General features: G+C 60.1%; 1 protein-coding gene across 2 annotated transcripts in view; it reads left to right on the top strand.

The window, feature by feature from the left end:
- Positions 1–16418, top strand: part of TOM1 (target of myb1 membrane trafficking protein) — a 44997-nt gene extending 28579 nt beyond the window's left edge. For both annotated transcript variants that reach the window (XM_030856134.2, XM_030856132.2), the window contains 9 exons: positions 1244–1360; positions 4121–4254; positions 5901–5934; positions 6341–6434; positions 7173–7293; positions 11186–11261; positions 15039–15098; positions 16009–16048; positions 16128–16418. In XM_030856134.2, the coding sequence (XP_030711994.1) occupies positions 1244–1360; positions 4121–4254; positions 5901–5934; positions 6341–6434; positions 7173–7293; positions 11186–11261; positions 15039–15098; positions 16009–16048; positions 16128–16282 (831 nt within the window). In that variant the 3' untranslated portion in view covers positions 16283–16418. The remainder of the gene's footprint in view (positions 1–1243; positions 1361–4120; positions 4255–5900; positions 5935–6340; positions 6435–7172; positions 7294–11185; positions 11262–15038; positions 15099–16008; positions 16049–16127) is intronic.
- Positions 16419–17111: the final 693 nt, after the last annotated feature.

Here is a 17111-nt window from a genome sequence, read left to right as displayed (position 1 = left end):
ACCAATTTGCCTGAAGTCTGGCACCTGTGTGGATTCAGACTCTGATTATGTCCAGTGGAAGAAGGTTCTTGCTAAACAAGACCGAGTAGTCTGTTTAATTTCAGTGTCCCCTTCTGTCTCCTGGGACACGTTAAGGCTTTCAGGCAGCACTGATGTAACTCCCAGACTCCCTGTAATTAGGTCCCATCTGACCTGGACATGCTGGGTTTGGGATCAGTTGTTTTTCCCTTGCTTCTGCCAGGAGCGTTTGTTAAACAGGCCAAATGTACCAAACGTTTTACGGGTCTGGAAGCTGCTGGCAAACCGTAGTGGGCCTGTGTCTGCACTCCCACTTCTTCATCTGTAAGGGTTGGGCAGTGATACCTTCCTCATGAGACTATGGTCAAGGTTAAGTGGCAACATACATTAAGTGCTTGGGCCTTAGAGGTGATCAAAATGGTGGCTGCCCTCACAGGCAGGCGCCGTGAATTTATATGGTGACACTGATTCTGAAATCAGCTGGTTCAGCCAACTGAGGATGCACCAGCGTTCCCCAAAACGTAGGCTGCTCAATCCTAGACCCGTGAGGTAGCCCATGATCAAAGGGTTCATCAACCAGATCAGGTTTGGGAACGTCCACACTGGTCCCTTCCTGGACATTCACAGTGTCCACGTTGTCCATGAGGACAGGAAACGCCGCAGCAGGGGCCTTTCCCCACCTCACCTGAGTACAGAGACTGTGCGACTCGATTTACAGCTATTCCCCAAGCCAAGACTGGGACCCCTCTGATCGTTGAAAACCTGCTCACGTCCCTTTAACGAGTGCTCAGTCTCAGCTTCATACTCAGGGTTGGGGGCGGCACTGGGTCTCATCCTCGGAAGAGTCTGGGGCACCAAAGCGGACCAGGAGCAAGACAGAACCGGGTCCTCCTAGGAGGGAGGAACCCCCCCTTCCAGGGCCTTGTTAGGCGCCAAGCACCCAGGAGATGCCAGAGCCCTCCAGCCACACTCAGGGCCGCCTCCGCCCTCAGCTTCTTTCCTCCTGGCCTCTCCCTGCACTGGGCGCCTTGTAACAGTTGCTAACATCTCTGTAAGGGGGTCAGCGGGGGTGAGGGCAAGCCTACCATGGGCCTCTTGGCGCAGGGCTGTGGCCCGGGAGCCTAGAGAGGGTGCCGGCAGGTCGGGCTGCTAGTGTCAGGCTGTGTCCCGGAGTGGCAGAGGCTCCAGACCCCGGCCTCTCAGCGGGGCCAACCGTGTGTTCCAGATCGGGAAGCTGCGCAGTGAGCTGGAGATGGTGAGCGGGAACGTGAGGGTGATGTCGGAGATGCTGACGGAGCTTGTGCCCACCCAGGCGGAGCCGGCAGACCTGGAGCTGCTACAGGTGAGCAGCAGTCGCCCGGTTCGGCCTCCCGGCCCCGCCACCGCCACGGTGCTTTCCATGGCGGACTCTGAGCCCCTTGGTCACAGTGGGAGATGGTAAAGCCAGGGACTTTGGGCTCCATCAGATTGGAACTCGGGGCTCTACCACTTGGTGGTTTGAACAGAATAGCCCCTCTTGTCTCAGTTTCCTCATCGGCAAGTTTGCTTTTGTGGTACAAGTTTGACCCGAGTATTAAATAAGGCTTTGCACGTAAAACACTCTCCCTGTGCCTGGTTGTAAATAGCTCCCCATCAGTGGTCTTGAGGAAAAGCTGGAAGGTGAGGTGTCCACCTTTCAGAACATGAAACTTAGCAGGCAGCCCTGAGCCGGGATCTGCAGGCTGGGGCTCCCGTATGTCACGTGATATCCCCAGGGTGCCACCCCCAGCTGCGGCCCCACTTGAGTGAGGGGGTTGTGTGTGGGGAAAGGCACCCTCCCCACAGAGGTCAGTCCTAGACACGCCAAGAAAACTAGGGACCCCCGAGACCCAGGAGTCAACCTGAACCTGTGAGGGGACAGAGGGCTTGGCATGATCACCTCATTTTGTGTCATTCCTGCTGGGCCTCACATTCCTGGAGAGCGAGGCTGGGTTGTGCTCATCTCTCTGTCCCTGGGCTCGACCAAGCTGACACAGTGTTCTTGCTCCGGGGTCCTTACCTTATGGTGGGAGCAGGGGGCAGGGTTGAGGGGAGTGAAGTCAGAGTCTCACAGTTGAGTGAACACACGAATATGAAGAATAAATGACAGGGCTTCCCTGGTGGCGCAGCGGATAGGAGTCTGCCTGCCAATGAAGGGGACACGGGTTCAATCCCTGGTCCAGGAAGATCCCACATGCTGCGGAGCAGCTAGGCCTGTGCGCCACAACTACTGAGCCTGTGCTCTAGAGCCCAAGTGCCACAACTACTGAAGCCCGTGTGCTTAGAGCCCGTGCTCCGCAACAAAAAAGGCCCCGCTCGCCGCAACTAGAGAAAGCCCTCGTGCAGCAATGAAGACCCAACACAGCCAAAAATAAAATTTTTTTTTTTTAAAAAAGAATAAATGACAGAAGCTTGAGTGAGTTGGGAAGCGACAGGATTGCTGTAGTGCAGTTAATTTTGGGTGTCCCAAGCCAAGGCCTTGCGGGTGTGAGCGATTCTGGGGACTCAGAAGGCTGGCTGGCAGGCAGGGGTGACACAGGGACAGCTCATGCACACTGAGCATGTCCTGTGTGCCAGGCTCTGATGTGGACACGTGATATACATTCACTCACTTAATCCTCCCCCTCCCCCCCCATGAGGTAGGTACTCTTGTTATCCTCACATCCCAGGTCAGCAAACTGAGGCAAAGAGAGGTCATGGGATGCCCCCAGGGTCACAGGGCTGGTCAGCAGCAGAGCTGGGGTATGAACCCAGGACCCTGGCTCCACCAGCTGCTCTTCTGCTCTTGAGAGGGGCAGGAAAGGAAGTAGGGACAAAGCTGCGGTGTGCTTGGTCATGGGGGGAGGAGAGGGGAGGCCCGCAGGATGTTGGAAGTCCCCTGGGCCTGCCCTGCCCCAGCTCAGGCAAGAGAGGAAATCCCGGGAGAGGGTCTGGCCTGGGGGGAGGCGGGGGCAGCAGAGTCTGAAAAGAACCAAAATCAGTGGTCTTCATGATGCCAGGAGAAAAGTGCTGGCGCGTGGCCACAGTCAGCAGTGCCCGACCATCTGTTGGGACCTCAGGACCGTGACCCGGGCCCCTGTCCACCTGATGGCAGGCACCTGAGGACGGAAACACTCAGTCCTACAAATAAAAAGCCTGTAAATGCTTCGGCTTCTATTTTTTTTTCTTTTTCCCAAACAAGTTTAAATACATAACACTAACTGATTAAAAGTCACTTGGCGACGTGGTGACTAAATGCAATGTGGGAACAGAGAAAAAAAGGACGTTAGTGGAAAAACTGGTAAAACCTGAATGAAGTCTGTAGTTAGTTAACAGCACTGTACCCACATCAATGTCATAGTTTTGACAAATGCCAAACTAAGGAGAGGCTGGGTGAAGGCTGTGCTGTCTTATCTTGACAACTTCTCTGTAAATTTAAAATTATTCCAAAATAAAAAGCATTAAAAAAGAAATTAGAGGGCTTCCCTGGTGGCGCAGTTGTTGAGAGTCCGCCTGCCGATGCAGGGGATACGGGTTCGTGCCCGGTCCGGAAGATCCCACATGCCGCGGAGCGGCTGGGCCCGTGGGCCATGGCCGCTGAGCCTGCGTGTCCGGAGGCTGTGCTTCGCAACGGGAGAGGCCACAGCAGTGAGAGGCCCGCATACCGCCAAAAAAAAAAAAAAAAAAAAGAGTAATGAGGCAGACATTCAGAGTTGGGATAATAGTTGGATCATCCAGTTTATTTTTCATGCCTTGGGCACAAAAAACCTCAGTGCACCCAGAGAAGTGGCAGGTGTTCCACCAGCCACCTCACAGTCTTGATTTTTCCACGATGCGGAGGTGAGGGCAGGAGCTTCACCCTGAGGGCCCCACAGCCAGGTTAAACCCACAGCACGGCCCCCATGTTGGTCGTCTCCTGTGTGCTAAACACTTAGAAATGAGATGCCAGTGGTCGTCCGTAGAACCCCAAAAGCTGTTCTGTGCAACCTGAAGTCCAGTCTGGAAACCTCTCCGCCTCCAAGGTGCGCCCAGGGCCAGGTGTCCAGTAGAGACGGCCTCGCTCCGGGTCCAGCAGCCGTGGTTGTCTCACTTCCTCCCCTGGCAGGAGCTCAACCGGACATGCCGAGCCATGCAGCAGCGGGTCCTGGAGCTCATCCCCTGCGTCGCCAATGAGCAGCTGACGGAGGAGCTACTCATTGTCAACGACAACCTCAACAACGTCTTCCTGCGCCACGAACGGTAGCCCCGCTGTCTGCCCCGCCCCGGGCCAGCCGCCCCACCTTCTTCCTTCCCTTCTCCCCTGTTCACACCCTCTGACTTCTCAGGTCCCTCTCAAACACCAGGTCAGCTGCCCAGCACACATGCCCTCAGCTGTCTTCGTCCAGTGTAGGCAGGAGCGCCCGCCCTTCACCCCACACCTCCTTTCCTGCCGCCTGCGTCCCTGCATCCAGGATCACAGCTTAAGCTTTCTAACTTAAGCAGAAAAAGAAGTCATTAGGAGAACAGCCTTTATTGAATGGATAGCTTTCAGAATCCAAAGAAGAATAAAAGTCAGGCCTCCCAGTGGGGCAGGAAGGACAGATGCCAGGGCAGTTCAGGGGCCTCCGGGGCAGAAACTCCTGGACCATGACCCCAGGGTGTCATCATGAATACATGGGCTCCAAACGCTTGCCCACCTTGTACCATTCTGTCCAAGAGTCAGCTCCCCACGAGAAACTCTGATTGGCTCAGCGTCCTTGTGGGATGCAGGTGTGGGAGGGGACAGGCCCCCTTGACCACAGTCCCGCCGGGATCACAGGAAAGGGGGGGAGCAGCTCCCCAGAGGAGCACTTAGGTGCTGTTATAAAGGCAGGGAGAGGTGCTGGGCCTGCAGAAATGATGTCCCCCACGCTTCCTCTGAACCTGTAAAACGGAGCTCATGATTCCTTGTAGATAACTGAGGGCCCGTGCGGTTATGCCTATAAAGCACTCGGTGGTCAGGCTGTCTGGCACAGGGTACCAGTTATGCCAGCCGCCTCCAGCCACTGGTTCATTTCGTGTTTTTGTCCATCAGCAAACACTTGCTGAGTGATTCTGAATCAGGTGAGGGGGCGGGGCCATGGCAGGCCACGGCTGCCTGGCCTCTCCTGCTCGCTGACCTGGTGGGACTAAGAGCCCCTGCCATTTGCCGTGCGGGCCGTGAGGTGGCCCAAGGGCCCGATCTAGGGGTGACTGGGACCCCTCTGTCGCCTATTCATCAGACTTTACGTTTGTTGGGTGGTTCGCTTGATCCTCACACCTGGGAGGCAGGTTCCACTGTCACCTGCTTATTGATAGACAGGAGACTGAAGTTCAGAAGTGAGGTGATTTACCCAAGGTCACACAGTGAGGGATGGGGCCAGGCAGGAACAGACCTCAGACCGAAGTCCTCAGTCTGCCCACCAGCCCCTTGACCTGTCTAGGGCGGTTTTAAATGGCTCCATAAAGCAGTGTGTCTTCCTTACACCGCTTTAGAGACACACACGCACACACACACACGCACACACGCAAATGTATGTTACCGAACAAGTTCCAAAAACCAGTACTTACCTTTGCTGTGTGCACGCACCCCCGTATTCTTTTCTGCTTTAGTCTATTCCTGTTGTTTATTTAATGCTAATGGTGACTAAGGTGACCAGATAATTGATAATCTAATTGGGACACTTGCAAGTGAAAAACAGGCCCTGCTAATACTTCCCTGGGGCAGCAGGCATAAACTGGATCTGTCCAGGGTAAACCAGGCCGTGTCATCACCCTGTTTGTGACCCACTCTGTTGGTTTTGAGACCTGCAGTGGGAAAAGCTCTGGCCTGGCTGTGCTAAGGGGCCACCCAGTCCTCTTTGACTCAGGTCTTTTCTGTCTCGTAGGTTTGAACGCTTCCGAACAGGCCAGACCGCCAAGGTAAGAGGCTGCTTCTCCGTGATAATGGGAAGAAGGAGGGCTGGGCCCACTTCCCTCCCCAGGTGTCCTGGTTGGGATGTGCCTTCTTAGCCAGAATCTCCAGCGGGGCCCCTTCGCAGTTTTTATGTCCTTGTGCCATTAGGGCAGATAAGGTTCTGCTGCCAGCTCATGCCCCAGGGTCTTCTGAGCCTCCCAGGCCTCCAGCTGAGCTAGATAGGCCAAGGGGAGGGAGCAAGACTCCCTGACTCCCAATCACTGCTGCAGGGACCGGGTGTGTGTGTGGGGGGCGGTATTACTGGTGACAGATCCTCAGGCAAAGAATGAAGGCGCCAGTGCTTCAGGACAGAAGGGAATGAGGCTGCAGGTCAGGTTGGGAGGATGACGGTGGCCTCTCCCCTGCCCCCAGGCCCCAAGCGAGGCCGAGGTGGCCGCTGACCTGATCGACATGGGCCCTGACCCTGCAGCCACCAGCAGCCTCTCGTCCCAGCTGGCGGGAATGAGTAAGTGCAGCGTGCGGGTTTCTGGGCTGAGGGTACCTTACATACTGCGGACACCCCTGCAGCTCTGGGGGTGCCGTCCCATTACACAGTTGCAGCTGGAGTGCCAACAGCAGAATCTTGGCCCAGACCCCTCCTCGCCAGGGTCCAGTGCTGAATCTTTCTGCAAGGCTGAGCGGCCAGGACAAAACACAGGGGACCCTCCCTTGCAGTCTCACAACTCCTGAGCCCCCTCAGATCTCAGAAATCCCACTGTTGTGTGATTTCCCATCAACACCGTGAATTTCCCCCGGCCTGAATCATCTGGTGAACCTGGGCACGTCACTTGGACATCCTGGGCCCTTTTCCTCCTCTGTAACAGGGGCAGGAATGGGCCCTGCTCACAGGTCATCGTGAGGCCTGGATAAGCTTCTGCACAGAGCGGGCTTAGACCAGGGCCAGGCCCAGAGTGCACTCCTGGTAAGCGTTAGCCATCGCCACCGTCGTCACCATGATGAGCGTTATTGGCTGCCTGCTTCACACCAAGCCCTTGGAAGTAATTGAGAGAGAGGAAGTGACTTGCCCCTGGTCCCTCAGCCAGCAGGTGGCCTGCTCCGTCCGTACGCACCCCGACCCCACCACCACTCCAGGCCACGCTGCTTCTCCAGAACCAACCTGGGCCTGGCAGGGAGCAGCTCAGCCACAGCTCAGTGTCCAAGGACAGCCAGGCAGACCCTTCACGTGGCCTCTTTGTCCCCACAGACCTGGGCTCCAGCAGCGTGAGGGCTGGCCTGCAGTCTCTGGAGACCTCTGGCCGCCTGGAAGATGAGTTTGACATGTTTGCGCTGACACGGGGCAGCTCACTGGCTGACCAACGCAAAGAGTGAGTGGCCGGGCCCCTGCAGTTTGGGTCGCCCCCTATCGGGGGGGGCCTCTCTCCAGGTCCCTGAGCCCAGTTTGTTGGTGGGCACACCAGCCCCTGCCTGCACCCCCTCAGGATAGCAGAGTTCTTTCCCCCGAGCCAATCCTGGGAGGCCCGGGGAACCCTGTGCCCTACAGGCAGCGATGGATGGGGGGAGGGATGCCTGTAGGTTGATGACCAGCTAGGTGCCAGGATCCTACATGATCCGCTCAGATGAGGAAACCGAGACACTGAGGGGCTGGGTCATTTGCCCCAGGTCAGGCAGCTAATGTTTGGAGGCACTAGGTTGGGAACCCAGGGCCGTCTCGTTCCAAAACACAGTGCCTCCAGCCCAGCCCAGCTCTCCACTGCACTGTAGGCTGTTTACCAAGCCCTCGTGGGCTGGTCCAGTCATTTCTGCTGTTCTGTAACCGGCCAGAGAAGTCCTGCTACCCCACCCAAGTCTGCCTGCTCTGCACTGGAGCTGGGCTTCTGTCCTTCTCTGGGACTGTCCATCGCCATCAGGGAGAGGCTTTCAGCAGCTGAGGCACGCGGCCGAGTGCCCACCAGGGCCAGCTTCCCGGGACCGGCTCCGCGCAGGCTGGAAGTAGTGTGCTTGAGGCTGTTGCCAGCCCTTTGCTTATAACCCCAGGGCAACCAGGATGTACAGCCAAGGAAAGCTCTGGATTCAGGGACCTTCCCAGCAGACTCCCCAGCTCCCTAGTGGTCATTCTGGTGTCTTGGGGGACTGTTGATGGGCCTCCAGAGGGCCCAGGGATCCCCTCTCCACCCTGGACAATCCAGGTGGAACCTGACAGGCTGCCCACTAGCCTAACCAGCCCTGCGCTGTGAGCCGCACCTCTAGGCTGGGGCAGAGCCTGTACTCCCAAGCGCAGGTGCTCCAGGACCAGTGGCTCACGGTCACCTTGGAGTTAGGGGCACACTGAGGCTGCTGTGTTGCTGCAGGCTAGAGTCTGGTGGGACTTGCAGCCTGGAAGGCAGCCTACCCGAGAGCCCCACCCCGGCTGAGGTTTGCTGCTGCACCGTCACTCCTCTGGGGAGCGGGGTCCTGAAGAACAGAGAAAAGCTCACCCGAGCTTGCCCCCTGGGGCCCGCAGTCTCACGGGGGGAGTGACCTGCATGCGGACCGCTGCTGTGCAGGGCCGGGTGCCGTCCTGGAGGGGCGGACCCAGCACTGTGGACTCGGAGGAGGTGCGTGCAGCTCTGCAGAGGGCACTCAGGACTGGACCACGCAGTGGGGAGGTCAAGGTGGCCACTTCAGGCCATGGAACAGTACGTGCAAAGGGTCAGAGACAGGGGAGAATGTTTGACGCCGGGGCCAGGGAAGACGTACTGAGAGGGCAGCAGGTGCCGTCTCAGGTCGTGGGTCCTCCTCAGGCCCTCCCTGGGGAGGGGTTTCCACCCCAGCAGAAAGCGCCCTGCGGGATGGGAGTGTGCCCGAGCCTCCTCTTTGCTTTGCCAGCCTCCCTGGCCGTCCCTCTCTGATGCATCAGCTGGGTCTTCTAGCCCTGGTCACCTGGCTGGCCTTTGGACTCCCCACCTTGCCCTGTACCCTGGGACTCTTGAACCCTCCAAGACCTCTTCTGCCCACCGAGTGTCTGCCCCATGCCTCCCTCTGGCCTGTGCCGACCACAGCTGGCACAGTCATGGCCTCACCAGCTGACCAGGCTCTTCCACTCAGAATGCCAAGTAGAGCCATGGGGACATCTGGGTGAGCAGAGTTAGGGTCGCCTTAGCCAGGTTTGGCCAGAAGCAAGGGTGCTCTCTTTTCTTTTTTAATAAATTTGTTTATTTTTATTTTTGGCTGCGTTGGGTCTTCGTTGCTGCATGCAGGCTAAGTGGCGAGTGGGGGCTACTCTTCGTTGCGGTGCCCAGGCTTCTCATTGCGGTGGTTTCTCTTGTTGCGGAGCACGGGCTCTAGGCGCGTGGCCTTCAGTAGTTGTGGTACTCAGGCTCAGTAGTTGTGGCTCGCGGACTTAGTCGCTCTGTGGCATGTGGGATCTTCCTGGACCAGGGCTCGAACCTGTGTCCCCTGATTGGCAGGCGGATTCTTAACTGCTGCGCCACCAGGGGAGCCCAAGGGTGCTCTCTTTCTCAACGTCTTCCATGCTCACTTGCTCCCCAGTGCCGCTGTGTCTTCTTCAGGCACTGACAAGTGTCACCCCAAGTGGCCCCGGGTCCAGCCTCTGCCCCTCAGCCTCACCGAGACCACCTGAGGGGTGGCCCTCCTCCCTCCTGCACCGGGCACAGGGCCGGCAGTCCTGTGTGCGTCGTGTGGGCCCCACCACTGCAGGCACAGCCCCCAGGGATGACCAGGCTTTGGCCTTGGGGGCTGTATGAGAGCAGGAGAGAGACGGAAAAGCCGAGATGGTGGGGAGTAATCAGGAAGGAACACATGGTTCTTTTGAATGAAGGGCATCGTCGTGTTCTGTACATTCCTGGGGCTGGACATGCCTCATCCCTGCCTTTCCCCAAGCGCACCCACTGTATCTTAGGTGCACGGCCGCTTCCACCCCAGAGTCAGCGGGCCTCCCCGGGTCAGGATGCGCTGCTCAGGCTTTGGCGTCTCCTCCTCCTCGCCAGCTCCTGTTGCCCCGATTAGCCAGGGGTGCTAAGCTGCCCTCCAGAAGGGCTGGGCGCCCCGCCCGCCGCCCGGCCTTCAGCTTGGCCGCAGCCCACGTGCATGGGCGCCAGTCGTTGGGGGGTGGGGGGCGGTGAGCTCTGATGAGCGCGCTCTCCCGGCTGCCTCCAGGTCCTGTGGGAGTAGCGGGCGGCTGCTCTTCAGAGAGGCCGCCTGAGAATTCGGGGCTTTTCCTCAAGAGGCCTGTTTAAGTGCCAGTCTACCCAGTCCCCAGGAGGGCAGGTTGGCGTTACGAGAGTCACACGTGCTATGGTCTCGGCTCCTGAAGCCTCGAGCTGGACCAGCCCTGGCTCCAGCAGAGGGTGAGATGCTCCCCACCCCGCCCCACCTGGAAGAAGAGCCCTCATCTCTATCCGTACCGGCTTTCCCGTTGAGGCTAGAATTCCGTGCCCTCGTCTGTGCCTCAAGGACTGACCCGTCTCACCTCCTCTCCGCCAGCAGCTCAGGTCGAGGATACCTGCTCCTTCCCAGTGCCGGAGCTGAGTCCCCAAAGCCTCCCCTGGACGTCCCCTCTGTAGCAGTCAGAGAGACACCCAGCCCCCTCGCTAGCACCCAGTCCCACTCCTGGTTTATTCTCTCGCTCCCCTGGAACCTCACCTCAGACACCACAGGCATCTCCTTCCCCGTCCTCCTCTGCCCGGAAGCTGTGGTATCAGCTCCAATTTCCTCCCAGTACCCGCCGGCCGGACTCCCCCAGAGGACATTCAGAACCCTCACCCGTAGTCTGCACGTTTGTTTTCAGCTGCAGAATGGGATTCCCCCATTCAAATGCAGCCTTGCACAGAACCACAATTTCTGAAATTATGGAATGGGAGCAGCTCGGAAAAGGGTCTAGATGCAAATTCTCTATGGCTGTGGGGTCAGTGACGCTATTTCTCATCCAGATCTGGTCACAGGAGGTTGGTGGTCTTGGTCTTTGGCCCCCAACACCTTCCCTCCCCTCTCCAGCCTTGCTCTGCCTGTCATGCGGGTCACACCTCTGATCCCGGTTCCCAAAGGCAGGAAATGAGACCCTTCCTACCCTCCTCAGGCAGGCCTGCAGAGTTGGCACACTTCCTGAGGTCTGAGCCGCTGCTGCCCAGGCATGTCCCAAGTCCACACGGGTTGTGAGTCCAGCTCATCCCCACTCAGCCGCCTGTGTCCTCACGTCAGCTGGCATGCTTGGTAAGGCAAGGGCGGCACATAATGGCCACGGTGGCCTCTGTGTTTCAGGGTAAAATACGAAGCCCCTCAAGCAACAGATGGCCTGGCTGGAGCCCTGGATGCCCGGCAGCAGAGCACCGGAGCGGTAAGCAGAGGGGCCCTGCCGCCACCCTGGGGCCCGTCCAGAAGGAGGCCCGGGGGATGCTTGCCCAGCGATGCCCACGGTGGTTTCTAATAGGCAGCCTGAGAGGGCAGATGGGAGCTGAGTCAGTATTCGGCCTCACTGCCCCTCCAGAGACCTGTTATCTGCAGGAGTGTGGACAGAGCTGGACGGGAGAACAGACCCTAAGACCACAGGGCGGCATCCAAGGGCGCCATTTTTGTTGCATTTAACTCCTGGACTGTGTGGAGTGACAGCCATGTGCCCACACCGAGCAGGCGCTGTGGGCGACCCCTCCCCCTCGCAAGGGCTCCAAGTACAGTTCTCGCACCTTTGAATTTGTTTCTGGGTGCCTGTAGGGAAGAGAGAATCTCTGTCCCAGTAAGTGGGCTGAGTAGCTCCTTGGGAGGTGGTTAGAAAGTGCAGGACCTGGGAGCTGGAGATGCAGGGGCAGTGAACAGCGTGGCAGAGGAGAGGGTTGGTGACAGCGTAGGGCTTCAGAGGCTGAGGTGGGACTGGGTGCTCGGAGCCCGACTGGGAGGACTGGGTTTATGCCACATGAGGTGGGAGCCCTGAGCAGTCTTGAGCAGAGGGGAACGTTCATCTGGCTTCCATTTTGGAAGGACCCAGCCTGGAAGCTGGGAGAGCGGTCAGGAGGCCGTGGAAGCTGCCCAGTCTTCTGGAGTGGGGCGCGGGGCAGGGGGTGCAGGAGGGATCCCCAGCAACTCCCCAGAGGCGTCCCCAGCATCCTGGGAGTCATTCCCAAGTCAGACAGGGCAAGATCTGGAACACTGTGGAGGTGGGACCAGCAAGGACTCAGATGCCTCCTGTGCGCTGTGGACCTGCTGCCACGCAGAGCGTGTTCACGCCCCGGTTTCAGAGCCTCCCGCCATTTTTCTTCGTAAGCAGTCATTTGTTGAGCCTGTGCCCTGTGCTAAGCACTCTGCGACCCCAGCTTACTGAGTGAGTCATCACACAAACCCTTAAGGTATCCCCTTTTACAGATGAGGGGTTAATTACAGAGGGGGGTTAAGTGAGACCACAGATGTCACATCCTTAGCACAGTGCCCGGCACGCAGTGAAGCTTTTAACCTTTACATCACTGCAGTGTGGTTTTTCCCAGTCACAGAGGAGAACACCACGGCTTAGAATTGAGGTCATTTGCCCATGATCTCACAGCTGTTGGTCTGTCCAGCTTGGAAGCCAGTGCTGGTAACAAGAACCCCAGACGGCCTGTGGAGCTCTAAAGCGCAGAGGTGCTCCCCTGCCGCTCAGCCTTCCTTTCCCAGGGGCCATCTTTCTGGCTCCGGGACTCCATATGAATCAGGACACTCGGGAAGCCCTTCCCTCCCACGCCACCTGCCTCCCATGGGCGGAGGCTGACCGAATAGCCCGGCTGTGCTGACCGCTGCAGCCTAGGACGGGTGTCACTTGCCCAGGGGCACACAGCAACGGCCATGCAAGGGCATGAGGAGCAGTAGATGCAGGTCTCCTGACTGCTGCCCACCTGGCCGGCGGCCACGGGGCAGAGACACGCACACACCACGCCTGCAGGAAAGCAGGCGCTGGCTGAGTTCTGCTCGCTCATCTCTGACGACTTGGAAGACTTAAGTGACTTCCACCAAGTCAGAGTGTGACTTCCTTAAAACCAGGTCAGAAACATCTGCTCCGAGGTGCTTACGTCTGGCTGGGGGGTAAGGCTTTCTCCCTCTCGGTTGTCAGAACATGATCCCAGGCAGCAATGTACAGAATGGAATCAAGTGCCGACTCTGTGGGCAGCCAGTGACTGCCCCCCGGGGTTAGTGAGTCCTGGGAGGTGGGGATGCCGGATGGCATGTGACAGTCCCCAGGCTGGGTCTGTCCAGGCGGGGAAGGCAGTCACAGGGTGATGGGCTGGGAGCCAGGACCCGAGGCTTCCTCCACTGTCGGTCTGCTCTGGGGCCCTAGGGATCTCCTCTTTGCCCATCAGTAAACATGAGGGGACCAGGTAGAGCAATGCTCCTAACCCTGGGTGCCCATCAGAATCCCCTGAGAACCAGTGAGGGGCTAATGGCTGCCTACTCCACCATCCCAGGATTGCTCAGCTCCCCACCTCCAGGGACCCTTGGGGTGAAGAGTAGGGGAGAAGCTTTGCCCTGCCCGTCCAGGACTCCGGAGTCCCCACAGGGAGACGCCCTCTGCTGCTTGCTGTCCCCTTTTACCGCCCACCAGCCCAGCACAAGCATGGGTGCGTGCGCACGCACATGCGCGCACAGAGGCTCCTGAGGCGGTAGCAGGCCCCTGCTGGAGGAGGCCCCCAGTGCACCGGTGGCCCTGGCCCTGGCCTTCCCGCCACCCTCAGCGTGACCCTCTCTCACCCAGATGGGAGGCGGCAGTGAGAAGAGCCTCAGTGACTGGATGGTGAGACCAGGCACGGAGAGGAGGGGCCGGGCACACTCGCAGGGGGCCCCCCCAGGCGGTGCTGTCCATCAGAACCAGGGGAGAACAGGGTGGGCAGCCAAGGGCCTGCCGGTGCCCACCCAGCATGGTCCGGCTCCCTCTGCTCTCGCTTCCACGGCCCCTCGGTGCTGCCTTGGAAGCAAGGCCCGGGCAGCCCCTGTGGCAGCCGGGAGGCGACCGGGGCTCTCCTGGGCTTGGGCCGAGTGCCTGCAGAGGGGGCTGAGGCGGGCAGCCCAGAGAAGTCACTGCTGCTGCTGCTGCTGGGAAGTCAGCTCCTGCCTCTTCTCTGGGTTCTCCTGCTGCCCCCTGGGGCCCTCGGTGCTGAGGACGGGGCTTGGGGACTGACCTGGCTTTGGTTGGAGAAAGACTCGCTCTCCCTCTGTTTCCCAAAGTAGCTGAGTGGTAAGCGCGTTTCCCCGAGCACCTACGCTGTGCCGGGCGCTGTGCTGAGCTCTTTAGCTCCCTCGTCTCGTTTAATCCTCACGGCGATCTGGACCTGGACGGTAGGTACTGTCATCCTCTCTAACGATGAGCGAAGTGAGGGTCAGAGAAGCTGAGTAACCTGTGCCGAGTCGCAGGGGTCCGGCCAGCGTCTGGTCTCTCTGATCCCAGAGTCTGTGCCCCTAACCTCCAGCTGGATTCTCCCGCTGTAGACGCATTTCGCGTGGGAAGCCCCCAGGCCCCAGCCCTGCCCCAGTCCAGCCCTCAGCCCCCCGCCTCTGTGCAGGAGCCTGTGTGGTGGAGCCACAGCCGCAGCCCCTTGGGATGCACCGGCCTGGCCTCGTCTGGTGGTCTTGGCCCCTCCCTCTGTCCCGGCCCACCTCTGCCCCCTTCCACCACGAACGCTGAGTCTGCGGAGGTGTAGGGGGACAGCCTGCAGTCGTGCCCCCTGCCTCAGCCTTGCTGGCTGGCCGCTCCCTGGGCTGTGAATATTCTTGTGTCAGATGCCCCTGAGCACCTGTGCTTGGTCCCGGCCCTGGGCTTGCGCACCAAGCCCACACCCTTGGCCTGTAGGAGCCGGGGGTCCGTTCTCTCCTCGTGGGCCTGCTCCAGCTGTCAGGAGCCCTTCCCCATCCCCTGCTCAGCCTGCTGGCCCCGCCTCCCCCTTGCCCACAGCCTGGCACAGCAGGCAGAACTTGGGGTCCCAGGCAGCTGGGCAGGAGCCATCCTGGAGGGACTGCCGGGGACAGGAGCGCAGGGCAGGTCCAACTGGCCCCACCGCATGAGGGAGGAGTCCCAGGGGTGGGCAGCTGCCCCAGGCCGCGGCCAGTGGGCCCCAGACCGGCGAGGCGCACTGCCCTCACCCGCTGCCCTTCCCTCCAGATCCCCATCACCCAGGCCTGCCTCATGGAAGACATCGAGCAGTGGCTGTCCACGGACGTGGTAAGTCCGGCCCCCTCCTCGCCCACCTGACCCGGGGCTCCTGTTGTCTCATGAGGAGGTGACAGGGGGCGGGGTCAGGATGAGCGACCAGTGAGGAGAGGGCATTAGCGGGGCTGGTGTCCCCTCCCCTGCCGCTCCCCCGGCTCTTCCCTTTAGAGGAGGGCCCGGCCCCGCACCCCTCGCAGCCTCTGCGGCCTTCCCTCCCCTGAGCCTGCTGCCGATCGAGGTCCCACTGTGAGCAGGACAGGTGGGCCGAGGGCAGCCGGGACCATGGGAGCACTGAGCTCGGCAGCCCCCTCGTGCAGGTCGGGAGGCCGATAGACAGCTGCGAGGGGTGCCACGCCCGCGGTGGGGGGCGGCAGTCTCCAGAGCCCCACTGCCCCCTGTGAGTGGCAGTCTCCAGAGCCGCCCCCCCAATTCTTGGCACCAAGGATCAAGGGCCTGGGCACTTCCAGGCCCAGAGGCCGCCTTCTGCAAGTGGCCAAGACCATGTTTCTGCCCGAGGTCAGGAGAAGGTCCATCCGTTTCATCTGGTGGGTGAAGGCTTATCCGCTCCCCAGCCCCCAGCGTGAGCATGTGTGGCCTCAGGCTTGGGTGTCAGCCTTTCCACCATGGGGCGAGTCTGCCCACCCCTCTAGACACTGGAAGGAAGGGACTAGCGATTGTCAGGGGCCCACCGGGCACCCTCCCCTGCGCCTGGCCCTCTGCAAGTACTCCTCTTTTATAGCTTCCCGACAACCCTGTGAGTGCCGCCAAGCAGAAAAGCGAGGCTCAGAGAAGTCCAGGGGCTCGGGCCAAGGCCTGGGGCTCAGGAAGGGGTGGGGCTGAGGTCTGGACCCCTCGGGGTCAGCAGCCTGCGCCCCAGCCCGCTCCGCAGTGCTGCAGCTAACCTCACCTTCTGCTTTCTCAGGGGAACCATGCGGAGGAGCCCAAGGGCGTCACCAGTGAAGGTAGTAGACCTTGGCCCTGCCCACCCCTGCCCCGCTCCAGCCTCCGAGCCCACCCGCAGCCTCCCTCTCGTTCCTCCAGAATTTGACAAGTTCCTGGAAGAACGAGCCAAAGTGGCCGACCGTTTGCCCAACGTCTCCAGCCCCTCCGCCGAGGGGCCCCCGGGTCCCCCGCCTGGCAGTGCCCCTCGAAAGAAGACCCAGGAGAAGGATGACGACGTGCTGTTTGCCTTATGAGTGTGGGGTCTGGCACCCTGCAGCCCGAGCCCCCGCTGCTCCCACACCCCGCGCGGGGACCTGTCTCTCCTTCAGTGTTATGGCTGCTTTGGGGGGGCTTGTTACGTATGCCCTTCTCTCCCCCTTGAGGTTGGGGCCGCGCTGCCTGGGGGTGTGGGGGGCAGCCGGATGAATTGGGGGAACAGGTCAGTTGCACTTCGGAACCCTGGACGCCCCTGCCTCCCCTCCCACCCCAGCTGACCACTGCGACTTGGCTGAGAACCCGGAGGTCCCGGGACAGACAAGGCCGGCTGCTTGGTTGCCCCAGCGTGAGTCCCCCTTGCCCCTCCCTGGACCCATGCCCAGAGGAGCCCTCTTCCGAGCCCACACTGACAGTTGAGGCCTGGCCGTGGGCTGGAGACAGCAGAAGTTTCTGTCGCAGCCTCAGGTCCATTCCGCAGGCCCTGCCTTGGAGCCCGAAGGCTTTGGCCAGCTGTTGAGGGCAGGGCGTGTGGCCCTCTGCTGAGCGCACGCTGTCCAGATGTGAAGCTGCACATGGTGGGGGGAGACCTCGCCAGGCCCAGGCCGCCAGGGGAGGCTTCCAGGGATGCCTGGGGCACCTGTGGCCCCCACGACCTCCACTTCCTCGCCCTCCGGCCTTCCTCTGTGCCTCCCACGCAGGGCTCCACCAGGCACTGGGCCTCCGCACCTGTTGGTTGATCCTCTTGTCCTGGGAGAGGTGCCTTTTGTATCCCCAATTAAAGGTAGAAAAGCATCCTGCTAGCAGTGTTCAGTCTCCAGGAGGAGGTGACTTCTTGGCCTCGCCAGAGGCAGGGACTCCTTTGGGCTG

Source organism: Globicephala melas, chromosome 10 (assembly GCF_963455315.2).
Source record: "Globicephala melas chromosome 10, mGloMel1.2, whole genome shotgun sequence".
In the NCBI taxonomy this organism is placed as follows: Eukaryota; Metazoa; Chordata; class Mammalia; order Artiodactyla; family Delphinidae; genus Globicephala; species Globicephala melas.
This window is presented reverse-complemented; position numbering and strand designations above follow the sequence as displayed.